The 27,474-nt window shown below is 47.7% G+C and overlaps 1 protein-coding gene across 1 annotated transcript; it reads left to right on the forward strand.

The window, feature by feature from the left end:
• On the forward strand, positions 1-26,778 carry LOC148481223 (beta-1,3-galactosyltransferase 5-like). Its single transcript, XM_088453799.1, has 3 exons — positions 1-56; positions 12,567-13,161; positions 25,906-26,778. Exons 1-3 carry the CDS (start codon positions 3-5, stop codon positions 26,391-26,393), a joined length of 1,137 nt encoding a protein of 378 aa, XP_088309925.1. The 5' UTR covers positions 1-2; the 3' UTR covers positions 26,394-26,778.
• Positions 26,779-27,474: the final 696 nt, after the last annotated feature.

A 27,474-nucleotide genomic window follows, 5' to 3' on the forward strand; every position in this document is an offset into this window, starting at 1 on the left:
GAATGTGGCTCGGTGTGAGGGGAACGTGGCCCGGTGTGAGGAGAACGTGGCTGCATGTAAGTAAGTGACACCTCTCTACAATATTTACAGACCTTTATAGCTTATATCCGTAGAGAGTTCCCCTATGTGACCGTGCTGTATCATCCATAAGACCACCCAGGCTCCTGAGAGCAAAGGGGCTTTAGATGAACTTAGCTATATTTCTGTGTGTATTCTGAATAATGGAGGGGGATGGGGGAGGCCCAGAGCCCCATATGGGTTCAGCTCTGTACAATACAAATGTCTCATTGCCTTAGACAACGTTTATAAAGTGATTTTGCAGATTGCATCATTCAGACGCCGCTTGTACAGGCAAAGCGCAATATTTATTATTCTGTGGTTTGCGCCATATGCGGTAGCTGTACAAGACGGCAATCAGGAAACCTCTTAAACAACATACAAAAACCATTCGCTCCTGAGTTAACTCAATGCCATGCTTTCGATTTTGCGTGTGTCCGGGTGAATCCGGTGCTGTCAGGGCAGAGACTGTGCTGCACCCTGGCACGCGGCACCGGTCGCACGGCACTGGTTACGGCTTACAGTACTTGTTGATTTTGATGAACGTCACCTGGGCGCTGTGCACATAATAAGATTTGTGAATATTTTTGTTGCCGCTTTGTAGTTGTGTCTTAGTCGATGATAAATCGGGCATATTCTATTAGGTGTTGTAGATCATGGGTTATTGTAAATATATTTAAGTCTGATTGAAATAATTTGCCAATTCTGTAGACCACATTTAGCGTTCTCCCTTCCATTGCCATAAAGAGCCTGTGGCAGAGGTCATTGTTCGTAGAAATAAAAAAAAGACATTTAAAAAGCAAGATAATGAGTGAGTCTACGTAGCCATCTGCCAATCATACTAGTACGGCATGTAGATGTGCCATGTTACAAGCGACTGCTCACGTGTCCTATCCCTGTTCTGCCTGTACATGTGTCCCGTATCTGTCCTGTATATAAGGGGGTTCAGTATGTTTTGCTGACATTCATAACCTAGGCATCATAATGTTTAATCCCAATATTTACCCTAACCCTAACATCTAGCCCTAACCTCAAAGCATAACCACTAAACATTAATTCTAACCCCAACATCAACCAAAATCCTAACCCTTAACCCTTATCACTAACCCTAAAACCTATTCCTTAACCCTAATCACTAACCCTTATCCCTAATCACTAACCCTAAATCCTAACCCTTATCCCTAATCACTAACCCTAAATCCTAACCCTTACCCTTAATCACTAACCCTAAATCCTAACCCTTATCCCTAATCACTAACCTTAAAATATAAACATTAACCCTAAATCCTAACGCTAATCAATAACCCTTATCCCTAACTTAACCCCTAAACCTAACCCTAAAATGTTTCTTGTATAGAATTTTCATATGTTGACATGACAAATAGATACTGTAGAAAGGTGGGAGAACAAAGCACTAGGCCAGTCAGGCTGTACATTGCCGTTATCAGAGGTGCTGGGCCAGTCAGGCTGCACATTGCCGTTATCAGTGGAGCTGGGCCAGTCAGGCTGCACATTGCCATTATCAGGGGCGCAGGGCCAGTCAGGCTGCACTTTGCCGTTAACAGGGGCGCTGGGCCAGTCAGGCTGCACATTACCATTATCAGGGGCGCTGGGCCAGTCAGGCTGCACATTGCCATTATCAGGGGCGCTGGGCCAGTCAGGCTGCACATTGCCGTTATCAGGGGCGCTGGGCCAGTCAGGCAGCACATTGTCATTATCAGGGGCGCTGGGCTAGTCAGGCTGTACAATACCGTTATCAGGGGCGCTGGGCCAGTCAGGCTGCACATTGCCGTTATCAGGGGCGCTGGGCCAGTCAGGCTGCACATTACTGTTATCAGGGGCGCTGGGCCAGTCAGGCTGCACATTGCCGTTATCAGGGGCGCTGGGCCAGTCAGGCAGCACATTGCCATTATCAGGGGCGCTGGGCCAGTCAGGCTGTACAATACCGTTATCAGGGGCGCTGGGCCAGTCAGGCTGCACATTGCCGTTATCAGGGGTGCTGGGCCAGTCAGGCTGCACATTGCCGTTATCAGGGGCACTGGGCCAGTCAGGCTTCACATTACCATTATCAGGGGCGCTGGGCCAGTCAGGCTGTACAATGCCGCTATCAGGGGCACTGGGCCAGTCAGGCAGCACATTGCCATTATCAGGGGCGCTGAGCCAGTCAGGCTGCACATTGCTGTTATCAGGGGCGCTGGGCCAGTCAGGCAGCACATTGCCGTTATCAGGGGAGCTGGGCCAGTCAGGCTGCACATTACCATTATCAGGGGACCTGTGCCAGTCAGGCTGCACATTGCCGCTATCAGGGGCGCTGGGCCAGTCAGGCTGCACATTGCCGTTATCAGGGGCGCTGGGCCAGTCAGGCTGCACATTGCCATTATCAGGGGCGCTGGGCCAGTCAGGCAGCACTTTGCCGTTATCAGAGGGGCGCTGGGCCAGTCAGGCTGCACATTGCCGTTATCAGGGGCACTGGGCCAGTCAGGCTGCACATTGCCGTTATCAGAGGGGCGCTTGCCAGTCAGGCTGCACATTGCCATTATCAGGGGCGCTGGGCCAGTCAGGCTGCACATTACCATTATCAGGGGCGCTGGGCCAGTCAGGCTGCACATTGCCATTATCAGGGGCGCTGGGCCAGTCAGGCTGCACATTGCCGTTATCAGGGGCGCTGGGCCAGTCAGGCTGCACATTACCATTATCAGGGGCGCTGGGCCAGTCAGGCTGCACATTGCCATTATCAGGGGCGCTGGGCCAGTCAGGCTGCACATTGCCGTTATCAGGGGCGCTGGGCCAGTCAGGCTGCACATTGCCATTATCAGGGGAGCTGGGCCAGTCAGGCAGCACTTTGCCGTTATCAGGGGCGCTGGGCCAGTCAGGCTGCACATTGCTGTTATCAGGGGCGCTGGGCCAGTCAGGCTGCACATTGCTGTTTTCAGGGGTGCTGGGCCAGACAGGCAGCACATTGCCATTATCAGGGGCACTGGGCCAGTCAGGCTGCACATTGCTGTTATTAGGGGCGCTGGGCCAGTCAGGCTGTACAATGCCGTTATCAGGGGCGCTGGGCCAGTCAGGCTGTACAAAGCCATTATCAGGGGCGCTGGGCCAGCCAGGCTGTACAAAGCCATTATCAGGGGCGCTGGGCCAGCCAGGCTGTACAAAGCCATTATCAGGGGCGCTGAGCCAGTCAGTCTGTACAATGCAGTTACCAGGGGCGCTGAGCTGGTCAGGCTGCACATTGCCGTTATCAGGGGCACTGGGCCAGTCAGGCTGCACATTGCTGTTATTAGGGGCGCTGGGCCAGTCAGGCTGTACAATGCCGTTATCAGGGGCGCTGGGCCAGTCAGGCTGTACAAAGCCATTATCAGGGGCGCTGGGCCAGTCAGGCTGTACAAAGCCATTATCAGGGGCGCTGGGCCAGCCAGGCTGTACAAAGCCATTATCAGGGGCGCTGAGCCAGTCAGTCTGTACAATGCAGTTACCAGGGGCGCTGAGCTGGTCAGGCTGCACATTGCCGTTATCAGTGGCGCTGGGCCAGTCAGGCTGTACAAAGCCATTATCAGGGGCTAGCAATTACTGTATATGTTGAAAAAATGTTACTTTAGGTTAGATATGGCCATCGTCCCTCAATGATTCACAATCAGCAATGGTTTATGGCCGATGTCTAATGTTTTTTCAATTGATGGGGGAGAACTAGATGGTTTCCCTCCATCGATGGAAGGACATAACCAAATTTTTTTTTTTTAAGGTGCCAGGACACGAAGCATAGCTCCATCCCCCGACACCCGCAAAGCCATGCCCCCCTGTTCTGATTGGCCCACTTGCCAGTCAGTGATAGAACTGGAATGACCATCGGTTTTTAGAAAACATCGATGGTCATCCATTGTATAGTTGGTTACCATCAACGGCCACTTGTTATTTTGCCATCGATGGTAACCATACCAATGGCCATCCCTATTTTAGGTTTATCTTACAATTAAGCCATGTCACATGTTCATTAATGGCCAATCCAAACCCAGCTATGATTTAAATACTTAACAGATGTGTATATCACAGGCAAGAACAATACAGGTAGGTGCATCTCATTATCATCTGATACATATCAGACACAGCTATCCTGAAAAAAACCCTAAGAAATTGTTTCATTTTATTAAGTAAAAAATATCTTTAAAAAAATTAATAATAATATTTTAGTGGGGGGAAATGCATAGGGGGTGTCTGGGTCTCACCCAGTACCCATATGCCCCCATTATAACATCACCTCTATCACCCACTGGTACCCACAAATGCCCATGCGCCAAATGTCTGTATGTAGTCACTGAAGCAATAACCCCTCCCCCTCAGTGACAAAGAAAACTCCCATGGTAATAACACACAAGACAACCCCTCTCATGGTAATAAATCACCACCCCCCTCCTCTCACACTAATACAGAGCGCAGTGGAGAAGGTGCCAGGGGGACTAATCAACCCTCAGACAGCTGAGATCACCGCATAGCGCTCTCTTCACTCTTCGTTTTTACTTTACACAGGGCAGGAACCTTCACACATCTCTAGCATCGGAAGTTTTACCGCCCGGGTCTTCTCAGCTAGACAGGACCAAAACAGGGACAGAGGACCTGATTCAGACCCGGTCATTAGCAAGTGTCCGCTCGCTGCTGCCGATGTTCGCTAATCTGCTCATGCGTATACATCGCAGTGCGCAAACTACTCATAGCGATCGGGAAGCGCTCGCTCACCCTACAAAGACAACCCAGCGTAATAAGTGACAGGAGAGGCCGTGTGTGGGTGGTAATAGGGGCAGTCCAGTAAAAACGGGGGAGTGGAGGTGCAAACCCAGGCATGCCTGAGTGTTTCAACGCCATTTCAGAGGCGTGCATAATTAACAGGCAGCGTCATAGTACACGTCACCAGCATTTTTTTTACTCTGAAATCCTCGCAGTGCTTGCGGTAGGGTAAAGCAACCACAAGCACTGCGATCGCTTCCGATAGTCCTCGATGTATCAATGTTTTAATACACTTCCTGGAGATGACGTGCGCTAATGGGTGGCTCACCATATGCTAATAGGCATCGGCATACACAAAGTGATCGCTCGCCAAGACATAGAGGGCATGCTTATGCCTTGACGAGCGATCGCTTCCTATTTCGCCACTTGGTCATATTTGCATATGACAAAGGATAGCGGGATAATTAACTGGCAGAGACAGGTTAGGGGGAGAGATAACAGGCAGAGACAGGTTAGCGGGAGAGATAACAGGCAGAGACAGGATATCAGGAGAGATAACAGGCAGAGACAGGTTAGCGGGAGAGATAACAGGCAGAGACAGGTTAGGGGGAGAGATAACAGACAGAGACAGGTTAGGGGGAGAGATAACAGGCAGAGACAGGTTAGCGGGAGAGTTAACAGGCAGAGACAGGTTAGCGGGAGAGTTAACAGGCAGAGACAGGTTAGGGGGAGAGATAACAGACAGAGACAGGTTAGCGGGGGAGATAACAGGCAGAGACAGGATATCAGGAGAGATAACAGGCAGAGACAGGTTAGCGGGAGAGATAACAGGCAGAGACAGGTTAGGGGGAGAGATAACAGACAGAGACAGGTTAGCGGGGGAGATAACAGGCAGAGACAGGATATCAGGAGAGATAACAGGCAGAGACAGGTTAGCGGGAGAGTTAACAGGCAGAGACAGGTTAGGGGGAGAGATAACAGACAGAGACAGGTTAGCGGGGGAGATAACAGGCAGAGACAGGATATCAGGAGAGATAACAGGCAGAGACAGGTTAGCGGGAGAGTTAACAGGCAGAGACAGGTTAGCGGGAGAGTTAACAGGCAGAGACAGGTTAGGGGGAGAGATAACAGACAGAGACAGGATATCAGGAGAGATAACAGGCAGAGACAGGATATCAGGAGAGATAACAGGCAGAGACAGGTTAGCGGGAGAGTTAACAGGCAGAGACAGGTTAGGGGGAGAGATAACAGACAGAGACAGGTTAGCGGGGGAGATAACAGGCAGAGACAGGATATCAGGAGAGATAACAGGCAGAGACAGGTTAGCGGGAGAGTTAACAGGCAGAGACAGGTTAGCGGGAGAGTTAACAGGCAGAGACAGGATATCAGGAGAGATAACAGGCAGAGACAGGATATCAGGAGAGATAACAGGCAGAGACAGGTTAGCGGGAGAGTTAACAGGCAGAGACAGGTTAGGGGGAGAGATAACAGACAGAGACAGGTTAGCGGGGGAGATAACAGGCAGAGACAGGATATCAGGAGAGATAACAGGCAGAGACAGGTTAGCGGGAGAGTTAACAGGCAGAGACAGGTTAGCGGGAGAGTTAACAGGCAGAGACAGGTTAGGGGGAGAGATAACAGACAGAGACAGGATATCAGGAGAGATAACAGGCAGAGACAGGATATCAGGAGAGATAACAGGCAGAGACAGGTTAGCAGGAGAGTTAACAGGCAGAGACAGGTTAGGGGGAGAGATAACAGACAGAGACAGGTTAGCGGGGGAGATAACAGGCAGAGACAGGATATCAGGAGAGATAACAGGCAGAGACAGGTTAGCGGGAGAGTTAACAGGCAGAGACAGGTTAGGGGGAGAGATAACAGACAGAGACAGGTTAGCGGGGGAGATAACAGGCAGAGACAGGATATCAGGAGAGATAACAGGCAGAGACAGGTTAGCGGGAGAGTTAACAGGCAGAGACAGGTTAGGGGGAGAGATAACAGACAGAGACAGGTTAGCGGGGGAGATAACAGGCAGAGACAGGATATCAGGAGAGATAACAGGCAGAGACAGGTTAGCGGGAGAGTTAACAGGCAGAGACAGGTTAGCGGGAGAGTTAACAGGCAGAGACAGGTTAGGGGGAGAGATAACAGACAGAGACAGGATATCAGGAGAGATAACAGGCAGAGACAGGATATCAGGAGAGATAACAGGCAGAGACAGGTTAGCGGGAGAGATAACAGGCAGAGACAGGTTAGGGGGAGAGATAACAGACAGATAGGTTAGCGGGGGAGATAACAGGCAGAGACAGGATATCAGGAGAGATAACAGGCAGAGACAGGTTAGCGGGAGAGTTAACAGGCAGAGACAGGTTAGGGGGAGAGATAACAGACAGAGACAGGTTAGCGGGGGAGATAACAGGCAGAGACAGGATATCAGGAGAGATAACAGGCAGAGACAGGTTAGCGGGAGAGATAACAGGCAGAGACAGGTTAGCGGGATAGATAACAGGCAGAGACAGGTTAGCGGGATAGATAACAGGCAGAGACAGGTTAGCGGGAGAGATAACAGGCAGAGACAGGTTAGGGGGAGAGATTACAGGCAGAGACAGGTTAGCGGGAGAGATAACAGGCAGTCACAGGTTAGGGGGAGATAACAGGCAGAGACAGGATATCAGGAGAGATAACAGGCAGAGACAGGTTAGCGAGAGAGATAACAGGCAGAGACAGGTTAGCGAGAGAGATAACAGGCAGAGACAGGATATCAGGAGAGATAACAGGCAGAGACAGGTTAGCGAGAGAGATAACAGGCAGAGACAGGTTAGGGGGAGAGATAACAGACAGAGACAGGTTAGCGGGGGAGATAACAGGCAGAGACAGGATATCAGGAGAGATAACAGGCAGAGACAGGTTAGCGAGAGAGATAACAGGCAGAGACAGGATATCAGGAGAGATAACAGGCAGAGACAGGTTAGCCTGAGAGATACCAGGCAGAGACAGGTTAGGGGGAGATATAACATGCAGAGACAGGTTAGGGGGAGAGATAAGAGGCAGAGACAGGTTAGCGGGAGAGATAACAGGCAGAGACAGGATATCAGGAGAGATAACAGGCAGAGACAGGTTAGCGGGAGAGATAACAGGCAGAGACAGGTTAGGGGGAGAGATTACAGGCAGAGACAGGTTAGCGGGAGAGATAACAGGCAGTCACAGGTTAGGGGGAGATAACAGGCAGAGACAGGATATCAGGAGAGATAACAGGCAGAGACAGGTTAGCGGGAGAGATAACAGGCAGAGACAGGTTAGGGGGAGAGATAACAGGCAGAGACAGGTTAGGGGGAGATATAACATGCAGAGACAGGTTAGGGGGAGAGATAAGAGGCAGAGACAGGTTAGCGGGAGAGATAACAGGCAGAGACAGGATATCAGGAGAGATAACAGGCAGAGACAGGTTAGTGGGAGAGATAACAGGCAGAGACAGGTTAGGGGGAGAGATTACAGGCAGAGACAGGTTAGCGGGAGAGATAACAGGCAGTCACAGGTTAGGGGGAGATAACAGGCAGCGATAGCTAAGCGGGAAAGATTACAGGCAGAGACAGGTCAGCGGGAGAGATAACAGGCAGAGACAGGTTAGGGGGAGAGATAACAGGCAGAGACAGGTTAGGGGGGAGAAAACAGGCAGAGACAGGTTAGGGGGAGAGATAACAGGCAGAGACAGGATATCAGGAGAGATAACAGGCAGAGACAGGTTGGAGAATCAATGGACACTGAAACTTAGTGTAGTGAGGGGAGTTACAGTGAGTACGGGGTAAGACAGGCTCCCAGCATTCAGACCCATCTCCATGTGTGCCTCCCCAGCCATTCACCTTACCGCATGTCACTGCTACAGGTATAAATAAGACAGTTTCAGTGTTTGCCGTCAGTCACACCTCCAGTGATATTATGTTTGTTAGCATTGTTAGGGATTTTATTGACTACTGTTATATGATGTAACTTGTTATACCCATCGTTCATTTGTTTCATTTTGTGTTGGAAATGTCTGTACAGGAGGTGGTTTTAGCAGAGTTAATTGTACACACCAGTGGACTGCAAGATGACCCAAGAGCCAGCCCAATGTAGCTTAACCAGGCAGTGATTTATTATGTAAGCTGTAGTACAGCCGTACTCAGTGTTACACTTGTAGAGGAGGAGCATGAAGTGGAGATTGCAGGTATCTCCAACCACCAACCAGTGACTGTCTCAGGTATGCAGTTGTGGTTCTGGTGCTGGAACAAAGGTCAATGCAGGTGAAAGGTTGCAGGTTTCTGGAGCTAAGGGAGAGACGTCCGCCTCCCACTATGTCACTCATACACAGTAGGCAAGATGGCGCAATGCATGTGCAGTAATAGTACTGGCAGCCATCTTAGTAATGGAATGAAGGAGCCATATTGGAGGTTACGAAGTAGCACTCTCCACTTCTAACATTTTGTTCATATTCATAATGTGGGTGGGATGCATCACTGGTAAAAATGTGTTCAAACCTCTGAAAATACCGAAGCATTATTTCTATGGCATCCGGGGGGGAAGAGGGGGTGTGGCTGGCCAGTGTTCCTGGAAATGGTGACGTGTCACCTTGTTTTCTGAAAGGGACAAGACCAGGGTCTGCATCGGTGGACGTAGATTTCCTGGCCTCACAAGCTGCCAGGAACCAACCATGCTGGGTACTTCTCAGCTAATGCAGCCTGGCCAGAGGAGCATCTATCACTTTCTTGTGCCTGTTCAATACTGTCCATCTCTGAATCAGTTTGTGTCTCAGAATGAGACAAAACGTCATCTTTTACAGACATATTGGCACAGATGTCCGTGAAAGATTCCATTTTTGTCCGTGAAATATCACTTTTTGCCTCATTCTGAGATCCGAACTTGGCAGGAAGATCCGCGCCAAAACCAAACCGCTCATCTCTAATGGAGATACTGCAAAATCTTAAACAAGAGTATGACTTCCTGGTCAGAAAGTCTAAGTATAGACGTTTCAAATGTCACAAGTTAGGACATAAGGCTTCAGACTGCAGAACAAATGTATCACGTGGTACCTATTCACCTAACTGTGACAGCGGGAATGAGTCAGCCTTAAATGTTACCGATAGCCACCATAAAGACTGCTGGTAAATGGACTCAGGAGCCACAAAGCATTTTAGCTGTAATGAAAGTAGGTTCAAATCATTAAAGCCATGAAAGTCAGTAAAAGTCAGAGGAATTGGAGACAAGGTCCTTCATGCCACAAAAGTTGGGACAATTACTCTACACTTGAAAGTGAGAGGCTAGGAAATAGTCTCAGACATTGAAGAAGTACTTTTTGTGCCTAACCTTTGATTTTTTTCTTTTCGCCCCCTTTTGGGGGGGCTGTCCCAAAGGTGCTGAGTGGTTTCCCGATGTTTGCACCCCAAAACCGCAATTCTGCACTTTTTTTCACACCTATTCATAGGCAAATCTTTTTCACCTATTATATTGCATTGCGTTTTTACGTCCGCGAAAAGTATTTGGAATTGAATACGGCGATACTTTTCCGCTTGGTGAAATGACGTCATCGCCAAAACTTTTTCGCCAAAAACTGCTTTTCACGTCTAATTGAATACGGCCCTAAATCTTGTAGAATTGTCTAAGATCTTGATACTGTATAATGGAAATAAAATACGGGAGAGAAGCATGGGGGGCACTCTGGCTGTATAAATCAGGCATTTAAAGGCATAGCAATTACTTTTTAAATATTGTGTATCTCTTGTGTGTGTTGCTTTTCTTGTATATCTATATGGATCTGAAGTATTCAAGGTGAGCGTGTTAGATAATTGTGTAACCTGGACATTGCACAGGAAAAGAGACAGAGGCTAATGGAGAGAATACAGGAAAAGAGAGAGGATAGGGGGATAGAATACAGGTAAAGAGACAGAGGATAGGGGGAGAGTACACAGGTAAAGAGACAGAGGCTAACGGAGAGTATACAGGTAAAGAGACAGAGGATAGGGGGAGAGAATACAGGTAAAGAGACAGAGGATAGAGGGAGAGAATACAGGAAAAGAGACAGAGGATAGGGGGAGAGAATACAGGAAAAGAGACAGAGGATAGGGGGAGAGAATACAGGTAAAGAGACAGAGGATAGAGGGAGAGAATACAGGTAAAGAGAGAGGATAGGGGGAGAGAATACAGGTAAAGAGACAGAGGAAAGGGGGAGAGAATACAGGTAAAGAGACAGAGGATAGAGGGAGAGAATACAGGTAAAGAGACAGAGGATATGGGTGAGAGAATACAGGTAAAGGGACAGAGGAGACGGGGAGAGAATACAGGTAAAGAGACAGAGGAAAGGGGGAGAGAATACAGGTAAAGAGACAGAGGATAGAGGGAGAGAATACAGGTAAAGAGACAGAGGATATGGGTGAGAATACAGGAAAAGAGAGAGAGGATAGGGGGAGAGAATACAGGTAAAGAGACAGAGGATAGGGGGAGAGAAAACAGGAAAAGAGACAGAGGAAAGGGGGAGAGAATACAGGTAAAGAGAGAGGATAGGGGAAAGAATACAGGTAAAGAGACAGAGGATAGGGGAGAGAATACAGGTAAAGAGAGAGGATAGGGGGAGAGAATACAGGTAATGAGACAGAGGATATGGGAGAGAATACAGGAAAAGAGACAGAGGATAGGGGGAGAGAATACAGGTAAAGAGACAGAGGATAGGGGGAGAGAATACAGGTAAAGAGACAGAGGATAGGGGGAGAGAATACAGATAATGAGACAGAAGATAGGGAGAGAGAATACAGGTAAAGAGACAGAGGATAAAGGGAGAGAATACAGGTATAGAGACAGAGGATAGGGGGAGAGAATACAGGTAAAGAGACAGAGCATAGGGGGAGAGAATACAGGTAAAGAGACAGAGGATAGAGGGAGAGAATACAGGTAAAGAGACAGAGGATAGGGGGAGAGAATACAGGTAAAGGGACAGAGGAGACGGGGAGAGAATACAGGTAAAGAGACAGAGGATAGGGAGAGAGAATACAGGTAAAGAGACAGAGGATAGGGGGAGAGAATACAGGTATAGAGACAGAGGATAGGGGGAGAGAATACAGGTAAAGAGACAGAGGATAAGGGGGAGAACACAAATAAAGAGACAGAGGAAGTTGTAATACAGGTAAATAGATAATGGAGAGAAGAGAGAGATAACAGATAGTGACAGAGGATAGGGATGAGAGGAATTGGGTGAAGAGAGTGAGGATGGGAAGGAGAAAGCAGAGATAAAGAGGAAGAGAATTTGGGGGGGAGGGGGACCAGACCACCACTGAAGGTCCTCCAGGTGAGCTGGTAAATGAGATCACATTTCTGCTAGATATTGTAGTTCCCGGTAGCAAGTCCGTTATGCCATCTGTGGGACCCAAACCTAAGATGTCTACCCATGCATCACTGCCACAGTACAGAACATTCTGGTGGCCAAGCTTCTGCTCGTCAGATTAGGAGCAGCAGAGCCAGTTCTTCTGCTCTGACTGAAAATGTACAGTATTGCACAATGTCATTTATAGATTATTATAGAACATGATTAATATATGCTATAGTTGTGTGTGGTGGTTCTCAGCTCAACTCCTCAAGTACCACCAACAAATCATCTTTCTGGATTTCTGCATACAGTAGGTGAGTTAATCTATTTTGCGGGGTCATTATTTATCCCAAGGTTGAGGTTGAGAACCACTGGTAACACTAAAATGGCTGATGGGCTATTGGCAATGAAACTAGAACTCACAAATCATACTGAACACTGCTTGTCTCTCTTTTTGCAGGGCATGATAAGGCGAAGACGTACCTACATCACCATCCTCTCATTCTGTCTTTTCTGCAACCTCTCCCTCCTCACCTGGATTCTGTATGAAAATGAGCCTCTTCTCGAACTTCCTGACCTCCAACATCCCTTCCCAGCCAACCTCAGTTCCCCTCCATCACTCCGCCGATCTACTACTCTGTATGACACAAACTTTAGCTTCTATATGGACCTGTCCGAATATTCCCGGCTATATCCTGCCCTCCAGACGTATAGGTGTCGAGCAGTTATAGGATTGTTAGGCTATTGCCGGACACAAAACCCCTTAATTCTAATGGCTGTGAAGTCCCATCCAGTGGCTACTGACCGGCGAGATGTCCTCCGAAGGACCTGGGCGAAAGAAAGAACAATTGATGGGTACAGTTTAAAGCCTATATTTTTAATCGCAAATTCCGGAAGGCGGAGGCAGATGGAGAGGCTGATTGAAGAGGCTTCGGATTATGAGGACACGCTTTTGTGGGACTTCCTGGAAAGTCACCATAACTTGTCTCTTAAAGAGAGGTGCTTTCTGGAGTGGGTGCATTATAGGTGTCCGGAGGCCACGTATATATTCAAAGGTGAGTGACTAACTCATTATATACATATTGGTAGCGAAATGCGTTACCATCACCACTGTCTAAATTAACATCTGAATCCTCTCTGAGAGTTAAACTAACAGACCTTGATCTCTACATCTTATGTATTATCTCTAGGGGAGATGTATCAAGCCTTGGAGAGAGATGAAGTGGAGAAATTGCTCAAAGCAGCCAATGAGCTTCTAACTGTCATTTATCTAGCACAGCCTATGACATGAGAGTTAGAAGCTGATTGGCTGCTATGGGCAACTTCTCTATTTTATCTCTCTTCAGCATGACCTCCATTTGTGTGGACTAACCTCCATTTCACATTCCACTGATACCCATTGCAACCAGCAAGGCTCTATAACAATAGGTAATATCAATAGGTTATAGGCCCAGGCACCCCAGCACCCTGTGTGTGAAGTATACAGTGAAGTCCTGTGTTTAAATCAGCACATAAAATGCACAGTGCAGCTGCAAGCACAACCTTTACCAAACTAAGAGATTCAGAGAAGTAAGCCATGAAGAAGTTTGTTATGGAGATGCAGCTGAAGCGGGAGAGCTGTGGAAGTTCACAAATGAACCAGGTGACAATCCAAATCCTGTTGAAGTAGACAGAGCTATGAAAACCATTGGTCTGGCTGTAGAGGAGCATGTAGATGCCATAATTTACAGGAAAATGTCAGCACATGACATGTGGATAGCCCTGCAAGTAGTGTATGAAGATAAAGGTTTCAATGAGGAGAACAAACCTAAGGTGTACATTGTATGGTACCAAGTTGAGTGCATGCAGAAACATGAGTGAGTAATTGATAAGATGCTGTCAATGTCTCAGCAAATGACCTGTGAGAGATCAGATGGATGACAAGAAGGTCGCAATGATGATGCGGCGAATCTAACGCCTGATTTTGATTTCTTAGCAGTGGCTTTAGAATCCTGTGTGATCAAGCTATCATGAGGGCTAAACTGCTGCAGTTCCAGGAATGCATACAAGTTGAGTTAAATGCAATTCTGCTTTACTCGCAAAGGACACTGAGCTCAAAAGGTCTAAGTACAAGTCTCAATGTCACAAGGTGGGAAATTCAAGTATAGCACAGAAGAAGCATTGTAAAAGAAAGGAGCCAGCTATAAATTTCAAAGACAGTCATAGGAAGGATTGCTGGTACAAGGACTCGGGAGCCACAAGGCAAATTAGTTGCAACAAAGAATCTTTAAGCATGTGTGATCCTATAGCAGTCAGAGGGATTGGAGACAAGGTCCTTACAGCCACAAAAGTTGTGACAATCGTGTTGTGCTTGAGAATAAAAGAGGAAGTCATAGTCACAGACATCCAAGATGTGTTATTTGTGCCAGATTTGGGGACAAACCTCATTGTCATAAATATCCTAGAAGACGAAGGTTTCAAGCTCAAGTTCACAGAGGGCAAGTGTGTTGTGCAAAATAAAAGAGGGTCTGTGATACCAACAGCAACCCAGTTTCAGCAACTATATGTGTTATACAAAGCAGAGTGTTGTATGATAATGGCCTCTGAGACAAGTCAGTCTATGGAGTTGTGGCACAAGCAGCTAGGCCACCTGGGGTATGAGACCGGCATGTGAGCTGTATAAAGGGAAAACAGATCTGTTGTCTCCCTCCAAAGTCAGCAACCAGAGCTGAGGCACCATTAGCATTGGTGCATATAGACGTGCGTGGTCCGATGGAGCACTGCTAGATAACAAGGCAGGGAATGCAAGGGTCAGCATGGGGAAGGTAGTAATTCTGGATAGTGGACCCCCTGATTGTGTTAGGTTAAATATCCAGTCAGACATGTTTGTTTGAAAGAGTCCAGTGATGCAGAATCTGCTGTGCAGGTGGACTCTCAGGTACAGTAATTAGGAAAACCAGTGATGTATATTCAGTGATGCTGAGAGGTGCTGAGGGACACAGGGCCTGATTCAGAGCGGCTCGTAAGCGGCCGCTCGTTCGCTCCAAGCGATGTTTGCACATCTGCGCATGCGTATGGGTTGTAATGCGCATGCGCCAACCAGTGCGGTCGGAAATCGTGTGCTCGCAAAATAGCGAATGCCTGCTAATTTAAGTGACAGGATGAGGCGTTAGTGGGTGGTTAACAGGGGAAGGTGCTTGAAAACGGGGAGTGGAGATCCGAACGCAGGCGTGCCAAATGGTCAAAACGGGCATTTTAAGGGTGTGCATAATTAACAAAGCAGCGTCATAAATCACGTCACTTGGTTGTCTTTTAGTCTGAACTGCTCGCATGATTGCGGTAGGAAAATGCTACCACAAGAATAGCGAGCAGTTCATATGCCGTTCGATGTACTCGATTAATCTAATAAATAGCGGAGATGATGTATGATGCGAGCGGCCAGGGGGCGTTTTTTCAAAATAGCGAGCGCATGTTTCGTTCGCTCATTCAGACATAGAGGCGTCAACAGACCGCAAAGAGCGAGCGCTTAATTTAAATATCCGGCCCCTTTTTCAGAACGACCGTCCACAAATAGTGTCCGGCCCTGAATCAGGCCCACAGTGCACAAGGTGTATGGGGAACACAGGAGGGACACAGTGCGCAATGTGTATGGGGCACACAGGAGGGACAAAGTGCACAAGGTGTATGGGGAACACAGGAGGGACACAGTGAACAAGGTGTATGTGGCACACAGGAGGGACACAGTGAACAAGGTGTATGGGGCACACAAGAGGGACACAGTGCAAAAGGTGTATGGGGAAAACAGGAGGGACACAGTGCACAATGTGTATGGGGCACACAGAAGGGACACAGTGCACAAGGTATATTGGGCACACAAGTGCACAATGTGTATTTGGCACACAGGAGGACCACAGTGCACAAGGTGTATGGGGCACACAGGAGGGACACAGTGCACAAGGTGTATTGGGCACACAGGAGGGACACAGTGCACAAGGTGTATGGGGCACACAGGAGGGACACAGTGAACAAGGTGTATGAGGCACACAGGAGGGACACCGTGCACAAGGTGTGTGGGGCACACAGGAGGGACATAGGGCCCTGATTCAGAGCCACTCGTAAGCGGCAGCTCGTTCGCTCCGAGCGATGTTTGGCCAACTGCGCATGCATACGGATCTTTATACGCATGCGCGAACCAGTCAGTGCGTTCGAAATTCATGTGCTCGCAAAATAGCGAATGCCTGCTAATTTGAGTGACAGAATGAGGCGTATGTGGGTGATAACAGGGGAAGGTGCTTGAAAACGGGGAGTGGAGATCCGAACGCAGGCGTGCTTAAAGGTCAAAACGGGCGTTTTATGGGTGTGCATAATTAAAACAGCAGCGTCATTGACCACGTCACTGGGTTATTTAATAGCCAGAACTGCTCGCAAAATTGTGGTAGCAAAAACCAACCACAAGAATAGCGAGCAGTTCATACCCTGGTCGATGTACTCGATTAATCTAATAAATAGCGGACATGATGTAGGATGCGAGCGGCCAGGTGGCGTAGTTTTCCAAAAAACGACCGCAAGTTTTGTTCACTCATTCAGACCTAGAGGCGTGAACAGACCGCAAACAGCGAACGGTTCATTTGAATGGCCACCCCTATTATCAGGACGAGCAAGCGCTAATTGCGTCCGGCTCTGAATCAGGCCCATAGTGCACAAGGTGTATTGGGCACACAGGAGGGACACAGTGCACAAGGTGTATGGGGCACACAGGAGGGACACAGTGCACAAGGTGTATTGGGCACACAGGAGGGACACAGTGCACAAGGTGTATGGGGCACACAGGAAGGACACAGTGAACAAGGTGTATGAGGCACACAGAAGGGACACCGTGCACAAGGTGTATGAGGCACACAGGAGGGACACCGTGCACAAGGTGTATGGGGCACACAGGAGGGACACAGTGCACAAGGTGTATGGGGCACACAGGAGGGACACAGTGCACAAGGTGTATGGAGCACACAGGAGGGACACAGTGCACAAGGTGTATGGGGCACACAGGAGGGACATAGTGCACAAGGTGTATTGGGCACACAGGAGGGACACAGTGCACAAGGTGTATGGAGCACACAGGAGGGACACAGTGCACAAGGTGTATGGGGCACACAGGAGGGACACAGTGCACAAGGTGTAATGGGCACACAGGAGGGACACAGTGCACAAGGTGTATTGGGTACACAGGAGGGACACAGTGGACAAGGTGTATGGGGCACACAGGAGGGACACAGTGCACAAGGTGTATGGGGCACACAGGAGGGACACAGTGCACAAGGTGTATGGAGCACACAGGAGGGACACAGTGCACAAGGTGTATGGAGCACACAGGAGGGACACAGTGCACAAGGTGTATGGGGCACACAGGAGGGACACCATGCACAAGGTGTATGGGGCACACAGGAGAACACAGAGCATAAACCTTTGCTTTGCTTACAGTATAGACAGATGAAAGCATTCATAAATACATCTATAGAATACAGCAGTACAGCAACACAACATATATATATAGTATATACACTGACTAATCACATATGACCAGCTGTCATAAATGAGAATATGGACTTTATGTAATAGCGACTTTCGGACACAAGCTCCATTCCAGCGAGCAATCCTGTATTTTTAAAGAATCTGTCATTTAAAAGGAAAAAGCAGGTTGGTTTTGTCTTTTATATTATAGTAGCTATTAAAATATGAGCTAATTAAGTCTGGAAACTTTGGTGCTCACATACCGGCTGCCTCTCTGCCATTGGGGGTCAGGGGAGATCACAGGATAAAGGGTTTCCCATGCCGCTCTCCTGTAAGGCCCCTCACATACAGGCTAGACCAACGCATTTTGCACGGACTGAATATAAGACAATTGGAGGACATTGGTAGCCATCCCACATCTGCCTTCTGACGCTAGGAAGAGTCCTCAGCATTCTGCCTCTCAGTGTGGATTCGCTCTTTTGTTCAGTAAAGTTGGTTCACGTGAAAAACGTGTCTGACAGCCATGTGTAGAAATAGCCCATCCCAGATGTGCAGGGGGCTCCTCAGAGACCGCCGCTGCTGGGAACGTCACATCTGGGCAGCAGGAAGTGTGAGAAGAAACACAATGAGCCCTTATGCGGTGTGAGAGGCACCCGGGGATGCTGCTATAGGAGCACCTATTATACAGATAACTATGTGCTGGAGCTTATTCTGAGTAACTTTGCCCCTTGGTAATACCATGCTGTGCTGCAGGGGGAGGAATGTAATTACGGGAGGGGCGTGTCCAAGTTCTAATATCAATTGAAGTGTATTAACTAAGCTGTCCAGCATCTGTGGGCTACATGCAGAAGCAGCCAATATTTACACTGCACGCAATAAAATATATGTATTTGCCCCCCTTGCAGTGCAGTATAGTTTGTTCCTGGTACAAAGTTACTGACTTTTCTTTTTGCTTTGCTCCCAAATCAATCCCGTTTATTCCCAAAATGCAAAGTATTGCAACAATACATATACAGCCATGGGTACAAGTTTTGAGAATGAAGTATTGGTTTTCACAAAGTCTGCTGCTTCTGTGTCTTTAGACCTATTGGTCAGATGTTACTATGGTATACTGAGGTAACATTACAGCATTACATAAGTGTCAGATGTTACTATGGTATACTGAGGTAACATTACAGCATTACATAAGTGTCAGATGTTACTATGGTATACTGAGGTAACATTACATCATTACATAAGTGTCAGATGTTACTATGGTATACTGAGGTAACATTACAGCATTACATAAGTGTCAGATGTTACTATGGTATACTGAGGTAACATTACAGCATTACATAAGTGTCAGCTGTTACTATGGTATACTGATGTAACATTACAGCATTACATAAGTGTCAGATGTTACTATGGTATACTGAGGTAACATTACAGCATTACATAAGTGTCAGATGTTACTATGGTATACTGAGGTAACATTACAGCATTACATAAGTGTCAGATGTTACTATGGTATACTGAGGTAACATTACAGCATTACATAAGTGTCAGATGTTACTATGGTATACTGAGGTAACATTACAGCATTACATAAGTGTCAGATGTTACTATGGTATACTGAGGTAACATTACAGCATGACATAAGTGTCAGATGTTACTATGGTATAATGAGGTAACATTACAGCATTACATAAGTGTCAGATGTTACTATTTTATACAGAGGTAATATTACAGCTTTACATAAATGTCAGATGTTACTATGGTATACTGAGGTAACATTACAGCATTACATAAGTGTCAGATGTTACTATGGTATACTGAGGTAACATTACAGCATTTCATAAGTGTCAAAGGCTTTTATTGACAATTACATGAAGTTTATGCAGAGAGTGAATATTTGCAGTGCTGACCCTTCTTTTTCAAGACCTCTGCAATTCGCTCTGGTATGCTGTCACTCACCTTCTGGGCCACATACTGACTGATGGCCGCCCATTGTTACCTAATCAGTGCTTGGAGTTTGTCAGAATTTGTGGGTTTTGTTTGTCCACCTGCCTCTTGAGGATTGACCACAAGTTCTCAATGGGATTAAGGTCTGGGGTGTTTCCTGGCTATGGACCCAAAATTTCAATGTTTTGTTCCCCGAGCCACTTTGCTATCACTTTGGCAAAGGTGCTCCATCATGCTGGAAAAGGCATTGTTCCTCACCAAACTGTTCTTGGATGGTTGGGAGAAGTTGCTCTTGGAGGATGTTTTGGTACCATTCTTTATTCATGGCTGTGTTCTTAGGCAAAATTGTGAGTGATCCCACTCCCTTGGCTGAGAAGTAACCCCACACATGAATGGCCTCAGGATGCGTTACTGTTGGCATGGCACAGGTCTTATGGTAGCGCTCACCTTTCCTTCTCCTGACAAGCATTTTTCCAGATGCCCCAAACAATCTGAAAGGGGATTCATCAGAGAAAATAACTTTACCCCAGTCCTCAGCAGTCCAATCCTTGTACCTTTTGCAGAATATCAGTCTGTCCCTGATGTTTTTCCTGGAGAGAAGTGGCTTCTGTGCTGCCCTTCTTGACACCAGGCCATTCTCCAAAAGTCTTTACCTCACTGTGGGCTCTATTTACTACAGTCCATATTTGTAATGCAGATTGTAGTGTGATATTACCGACTGAATTCGCATTGCGAATTCAGGCAATATCACAGGGATTTACTACAAATCCCTTGCAGGGACAGAGCTTGTGAGAAAGCTCTGTCCCTGCGAACCCCATCCGCACACTAGTCACGGTATATTCGCAAAAAATACCATTAGTAGTGCCCCGCACAAGCTAAGCCCCACCCCCGTCATTAAACCCCACTCCCCGCGACCGCAGAACCCCCCCTCCCGAGCGACCCCCCCCTCTCCCTTACTCTTACTTACCTGCATGATCCGGGCTCTGGTGATGTCTTCCATGTCCTCCAGTCAGGTGATCTCCCATACTTCACTGGGACCCAATCACCTGATGACTGGGCCGCAGTGCAGCATGGAAGACCAGCTGACCAGAGGGGAAACATCACCGGAGCCCGACCACAGGTCCCTGGAGTCAGGTAAGTTAATTTTTTTTTTAACATTTTTTTTATACTGTATCAGCATGAGGTCTATTTAGACCACACAGCTGATCGCTGGGGCCGGCTCACGGCTCTGCTCTCCCCATTAGAGCAGGGCAGGAGTCCGGTAACCGGGGGATGCATTATTATCACAGGGCTTTCCCCGATATTTTTTTACAATTTATTTTTAGTAACTTTGGTCGGATCACATTTCCCATTACAATGAAGGGAAATGCGATCTACTTACTAAAAATAAGTGATACTTAGGGGTTGGAGTAGAATTTTACGAATTCTACTCCTATTGCCCTGTAGTAACTTTAGGTGACACTAAAATAACGTGAAAAGGGTGTGAAAACACAAAACAGCCTTTATCACTTTATTTTAGTAAAAATAATGTTAATAAATAGAGCCCTCAGTGTGAAGATGCACTTACACCTGCCTGCTGCCATTCCTGAGCAAGCTCTGCACTGGTGGTGCCCCAATCCCGCAGCTGAATCAACAGCAGGAGATGATCCTGGCGCTTGCTGGGCGTTCTTGGGCACCATGAAGCCTTCTTCACAACTATTGAACCTCTCTCCTTGAAGTTCTTGATGATCCAATAAATAGTTGATTTAGGTGCAGCCTTACTAGTAGCAATATCCTTGCCTGTGAAGCCCTTTCTGTGCAAAGTAATGATGACTGCACGTGTTTCCTTGCAGGTAACCATGGTTAACAGAGGAAGAACAATGATTTCAAGCTCCACCCTCCTTTTAAAGCTTCCAATCTGTTATGCTGATTGAGTTAGACTGACAGAGTGATCTCCAGCCTTGTCCTCATCAACACTCTCATATGTGTTAACGAGAGAATCACTGACATGATGTCAGCTGGTCCTTTTGTGGCAGAGCTGAAATGCAGTGGAAATGTTGTTTTGGGGATTAAGGGGGTCATTCAGACCCACTCTCGAGCGGCAGTACGCTCGCAAGTGGGTCGATGGTCCCCACTGCGCATGCGCATGATGGAGGGAGCTCCGTCGCGCGCATGCGCGAGACCCGGCGAGCTAAGGACTTTCCATCACTCCGGGTCTCGCACCAAAGGGGGCGTGCTGTCAATGTTGATTGACAGCACGCCCCCTTTGGGGGCCGTGCCGGGGGCGTGCCTGCCAGACGGAGGCATTCCCATGGGAACGCCTACCGTCTGAAGCCGGCCCCACTGACATCACTAGTGATGTCAGTGGGAGTGATTTTGGCTCTGATAGAGCCAAAATCACTCCTGGCCTTGCGGCTGGGAAACCCGACCGCAGGGTTTCCCTCGCAAGTCCGATGGACGCGATGGTCAAGACCATCGCGACCATCTTTTTGCGCGCTCGTATATGCTGTGGGTGGTGACCCACAGCTATACGAGCGTCCAGGAGGACGCTCCATATTAATGGAGGAGGGCCCTGATTCAGAGCGAGCACTCTGGTCAGAGCGTCCGGCTCTGAATCAGGGCCTAAGTTCATTGTCATGGCAAAGAGGGACTTTGCAATTAATCTGATCACTCTTCATAACATTCTGGAGTATATGCAAATTGCCATTATAATAACTGAAGCAGCAGACTGTGTGACAACCAATACTTGTGCCATTCTCAGAACTTTTGGCCATGGCTGTATACATTTGAGACTTTAAAGGAAACAACATTGCAATCCTGTATAAATCATCCTATGGGCACTACAGAACTTCATACTTGCCGACACTTAGTTGATCTTCTCTGGGAGAAGCCCGGAGACGGGATGCAGATGACCATTTCTGGGGCCGGGCTCTTTGCGTCATTAAGCTCCACCCCCTCCAAATGACCCTAGATTCTTGGTATTAGCTCCTCATCCTGCCGATTGCACTAGGATGTGGTCAGGGGGACGGATTCAGAGGTGGATGCTATTACCATTCGCACTCAATCTGAGCAATTGTTTGCCATTGCGCATATGTATTCATCGCAGTGCGCGTGTGCGAAGGCAGCTGTGCGATCCCACAGCCATCGCTGTGCGAGATCGCAGACCACGGAGGCCCATTGCAGATTGATTGACAGGAAATTACCATTTTGGGGGTGTTGACGGGGGGATGGTTAATGAAATGCAGGCATGCCTGGGCGTCTGAACGCCGTTACGTGGGCGTGCATAAATTTGCCAATGCAAGTACATATGCAGCCCTGCATGGCAAAAGAGCTCCCTAGGCTATGACAGGTCAGAACTTGAACTTTGAACGTCAAGAATATACACTCAGTCTGTCTCCTACCTTCCATCTGACTGATATGTCCAGAGGCGTCAACGGGTGTCACAATGCAAAAGGGGCCGTAGCCTAGTGACAACAAGGTTACACCCCCTTTTGTGAGCAATTTGTGGCCGTGACCTCATATCAGTCCCCCGTCCCCACGCTGGGGGCTTGCCCAGATCTCCAGGAACTGCTGGGCAGACTCCAGCCTTGATTTTTATCACACCGATAAGACATATTAATAAATAAGCCTCTCTGTCAGAAACAGCAAAAACTTTTGGTGCTAATGCCTACCGGCGTTACTTGGTTAAAGAATCTCCATTGGTAGCGGAATCTGATGTTGTACGGCATTATATTTACGTTGTTGTTTTATGGCATTATATTTACATTGTTGTTTTATGGCATTGTATTTACGTTGTTGTTTTACGGCATTGTATTTACGTTGTTGTTTTACGGCATTGTATTTACGTTGTTGTTTTACGGCATTGTATTTACGTTGTTGTTTTACGGCATTGTATTTACGTTGTTGTTTTATGGCATTGTATTTACACAGATATTGATTCAAGACATTGTTTTTGTGATATTGTTTTTTCACGGCATTCTATTTACGTTTTTGTTGTTTTACGGCATCGTATTTACTGTACTTAATTGTTCTTTTACTGCATTGTATTTACATTATTGTTGTATTACTGAATTGCATTTATGTTTGTCAAGCCTGAGGATTGGTTTGGGCTGGAACAGGCATGGGAGGCTGAAGAGGAGACTTAGGAGGTGTGAATAAACCTGGGTGGCTGAGCCAGGGCTTCCTCATGTATTGCTGTGAGGAGGTAGAGGAGCTGCAGGAGGATGATGGACCCAAAGGTGAGAACAGGAATAGAAAGTCTATTTATATACAGCAGGTTGGGATGAGAACTAGAGATGATAATACTGAATGAATAACCAGAATCGGATTGGGACCGATGATGCTGGATTGAGAGCTGGATTGGTTTGAGATGGATGTTGTTAATTTTAAGAACTTGATGGAATTGATTCCAATGTTGAAGAATTGAAGAACTTATCTGATATGAATCCGATATGAATGAATTGAGGAAGTTAATTGATAAGAGTCTGATGTTGATGAATTGATGAACTTAATATGAGTCCAATGCTGGAAGTATCATCTGGTACCCCGAGGCCTGGGAGTACCCCTTTATTAGTATTATTTCTGTTAATATATGTCTGCATTGCTGGGAGATATTTATAATTTTACTTTATGGTATAAGTGTTAAATGAGATAAATTCATGTATCCTGTACTGTGCCTTGGTTGTTATGTATTGGTTTTACTTCATGCCAAAAACTGTACCCCATTGTCATGGAGTGTTATGGTATTCCCCTCTTGGTCTGAACTGCTTCTAAAAGGGGGGATGTGAGGCAAGGACTCTACCACTGGACGTTATGGGTGAGCCCTGACTGAACTGGAGTTAATGGTCAATTGTCTTTGTGGAATAGCAGTACAGCATGTGGCCCTGGCAGGAGCAGAGCCGGCACATATACAGGACCCGAAAGGGAGGTTATAAAAGGAGCTGCCCAGCTGACAGTTGGGCAGTCCTGAGGGAGCACTCTAATGGGCAGGAGCTACATCAGTACTCACCGGGGAATCCAGCGCGTCACTGCGGCTGACAGGCTGGGAGAGACCGGGGCTGAGCGGCTGGAGCTGAGGGAGTGATGGCAGTTGCTGGAGGCAGAGCCGAGGTGGACCAGAGAGGAAGTAAGCCAGCCCTTCATAGCATTCCCCACAGTGCTAGTCAGCAGCTAGGAGGCGAGCAGCAGGCGGGACCAGCCGGTGCCCTCTTCCTATGAATCAGCGGGGTGGTGTGCCAGAAACTACATTGCCATCCTTCCTTTGCTATCATTGGGGACAGCAGGCAGACAGAAGCTCAGCACTGAGCTGTAACTTCAGCAAGAAGCAACGTAGTACTGGCAACAGAGAGCAGCTAGAATTTATAGGGGGGGAGCCCCAGGGATTGGATGCTGCGATCAGCTGGTCTGGGAGCAGCGATCTGAGTGGAGGAAGAGCTTCAGTTGACAGAGTCCAACATGGCTGCACCCATACTTTTATTTAGGAGAGAACTGGCTGCCATCAGGGGGCAACTGCCCTGGGCGTGCAGCCTGTGTGCCATCTAGCTGGGAAGATACTCTGTTAGCAAGAGGCTGCGGATGCCCAGTAACAGGACACTGGGCCTGATTCAGACCCGGTTGCAAGCGCTGATCGCTCGCAACCGGGTCGAAGGTGGCCCACAGTGCATGCGCATGACAGAGCCGGCTCCGTCATGTGCATGCGCGAGACCCGGCTAGCGACGGGCAATCCGTCGCTCTGGGTCTCGCACCAAAGGGGGCGAGCTGTCGATGTTGAGTGACAGCTCGCCCCCTTTGGTGGGCAGGCCGGGGGGGTGGCTGCCCAAACGAAGGCGTTCCATTTGGGGGCGGCCCCACTGACAGTGATGTCAGTGGAGAGCTTCCGACTCTGTTAGAGCTGAAAGCTCTCTGGGGCTTGTGAAAAACGAGACCATCGTGACCATTATCATGGCCGCTCGCTATAGCTGTGGGCTCCAAAAAAAAAAAGCACGGCCCTGATTCAGAGCGAGCGGCTCTGAATCAGGCCCTCTGAGCGGACGGGGCAGGAGCAGCACAGACAGACCTCAGCACCAGCCGGGAGTGATACACAGTGTGAGTGGACCTCTGTGCTATCCTGTACAGGCACCCGGAGAGGTAAGAAAGTGGTTTTAATAGTCTGGAGCGTGACAATGTTCTTTTACAGAATTATATTTACGTTTTTGTTGGTTTACGGCATAATTGTTGTTTTACTACATTGTATTTACATTATTGTTGTATTACGGTATTGCATTTATGTTAATGTTCTTTTACGGCATTGTATTTACATTATTGTTGTTTTACTACGTTGTATTTGCATAAATGCTGTTTTATTGTGTTGTATCTGCAATAATAGACGTTTACACTCTTCATTCTTTGTGCAGGTGATGACGACGAGTTTGTTAACCCTCATGCATTGGCTTCTTACATTTCTTCATCTCCCATACAACATCGACTACAGATCCATGGCCAGCTTCAAATCCACCCGCCTCCTGATCGCTGGGGGAAGTATGGAGTTCCTCTCTCTGTCTACCCTCACGGCTATTACCCTCCATTTGTCTCCGGGGGGGGATTCCTCCTTCCAGCGGAGTTAGTGCCTTCTCTCAACTGGGCAGCGTCCATCATTCCAATCTTCCCTCTCGACGATGTCTTCTTTGGGTTCCTGGCTTTGGCAGCCAAGGTTAAATTTCACCATGAGCCTCGGTTCCGTTCCTTTGGGTTGAAGAATGACGACTTCTGCCACTATTTGGATGTCCTGGTTGTCCATGGATTGACGCCACAACGAATGCTGGAAGTGTGGGAGGCTCTTCCCCATCTTAAACCCTGTCCGGTGGAACTAGAGGAGATGGAAGACAATGGCTACACAGGGTAGAGTGATGAGTCCTCACCTTCTTCTGCCTGCCCATTCCAGGAATATTGAGCATGTCCCCTCCAGTTTGTCTGGGGATGGACAGCCTCACAGATCACTGAATGATAAGCGCCAGTGGACAAGGAGTTCAATGGTGTGGTCCTAAAAGTATCTGAAGCCGTCAACTTTGCTTCCAAAATGAAATTGATGCATGGGTTATTTTGGTGCTTATGTACCCAGGGGGAGTGAAAGAGACAAACATAATATAGGCCATTAATGGCACCCCCATGATGCACTCCTCTTTTTAGTACTCTGAGTATCACCTTCTAAGTAGCCAAGTGTGCCTGATGTGGCCCTGCTCCTCCAAGTCTTTTATATACATCAATATCCATCTCATTATATAACCAATAATAACACTAATAACAGCAATAGCGCACGCTGTGAGCCTTATTCAGAGTCGCGTGCTAGTCCTATATTCACGCAAAAGGCTGATGTATTTGCTTCTGTGCATGCCTTTACGTTGCACCGCGCTCACATCCCAATTTTGTACATATAGTCACCCCGGTACAGATTCACGCGGTAGTAGAAACATAAGGGATGTTCCTGGACGCTGACTGGGAGGTAACAGGGTGGCTAAAAAAAAATGCACGGATAAGTTGCACCGTATGGGAGTGTAGCAGGCGTGTCGGGGGTGTGATGTTAAAAACAGACATAGATGCTTAACCGCTCACATAGGAAGTGTAGAATGCGGCTGCCATAGGTCACGTGCGAGATTTGATGATGCGACAAATGGTGCATCAAGTGGTAGTTAGCTGCGTTTGCGTCCGTTTCCGAATCAGGCCCCGTGTGACTGACGTCAATAGTGGAAAATAGTGAAAAGTGTACGCGCACTCTCCTACAACAGAATAAAATTGCGCTTTGGGTATTTTATTTCACCGGTGCCCAGCGGAGGCTCCTGGACGTAGTACATACATTATGGCAATTATACTGACACAAGGGGATATGTTCGTTGGTGAAGTGTCCAGTTTGGTCCTTACTCTTCTATAGATCTTCATCGCAGTGGTGACCGACCAATAAGCACTTAGAAGAAATTGGTACACACCGT

Source organism: Taudactylus pleione, unplaced genomic scaffold, assembly GCF_031769625.1.
Source record: "Taudactylus pleione unplaced genomic scaffold, aTauple2 ptg000589l, whole genome shotgun sequence".
In the NCBI taxonomy this organism is placed as follows: Eukaryota; Metazoa; Chordata; class Amphibia; order Anura; family Myobatrachidae; genus Taudactylus; species Taudactylus pleione.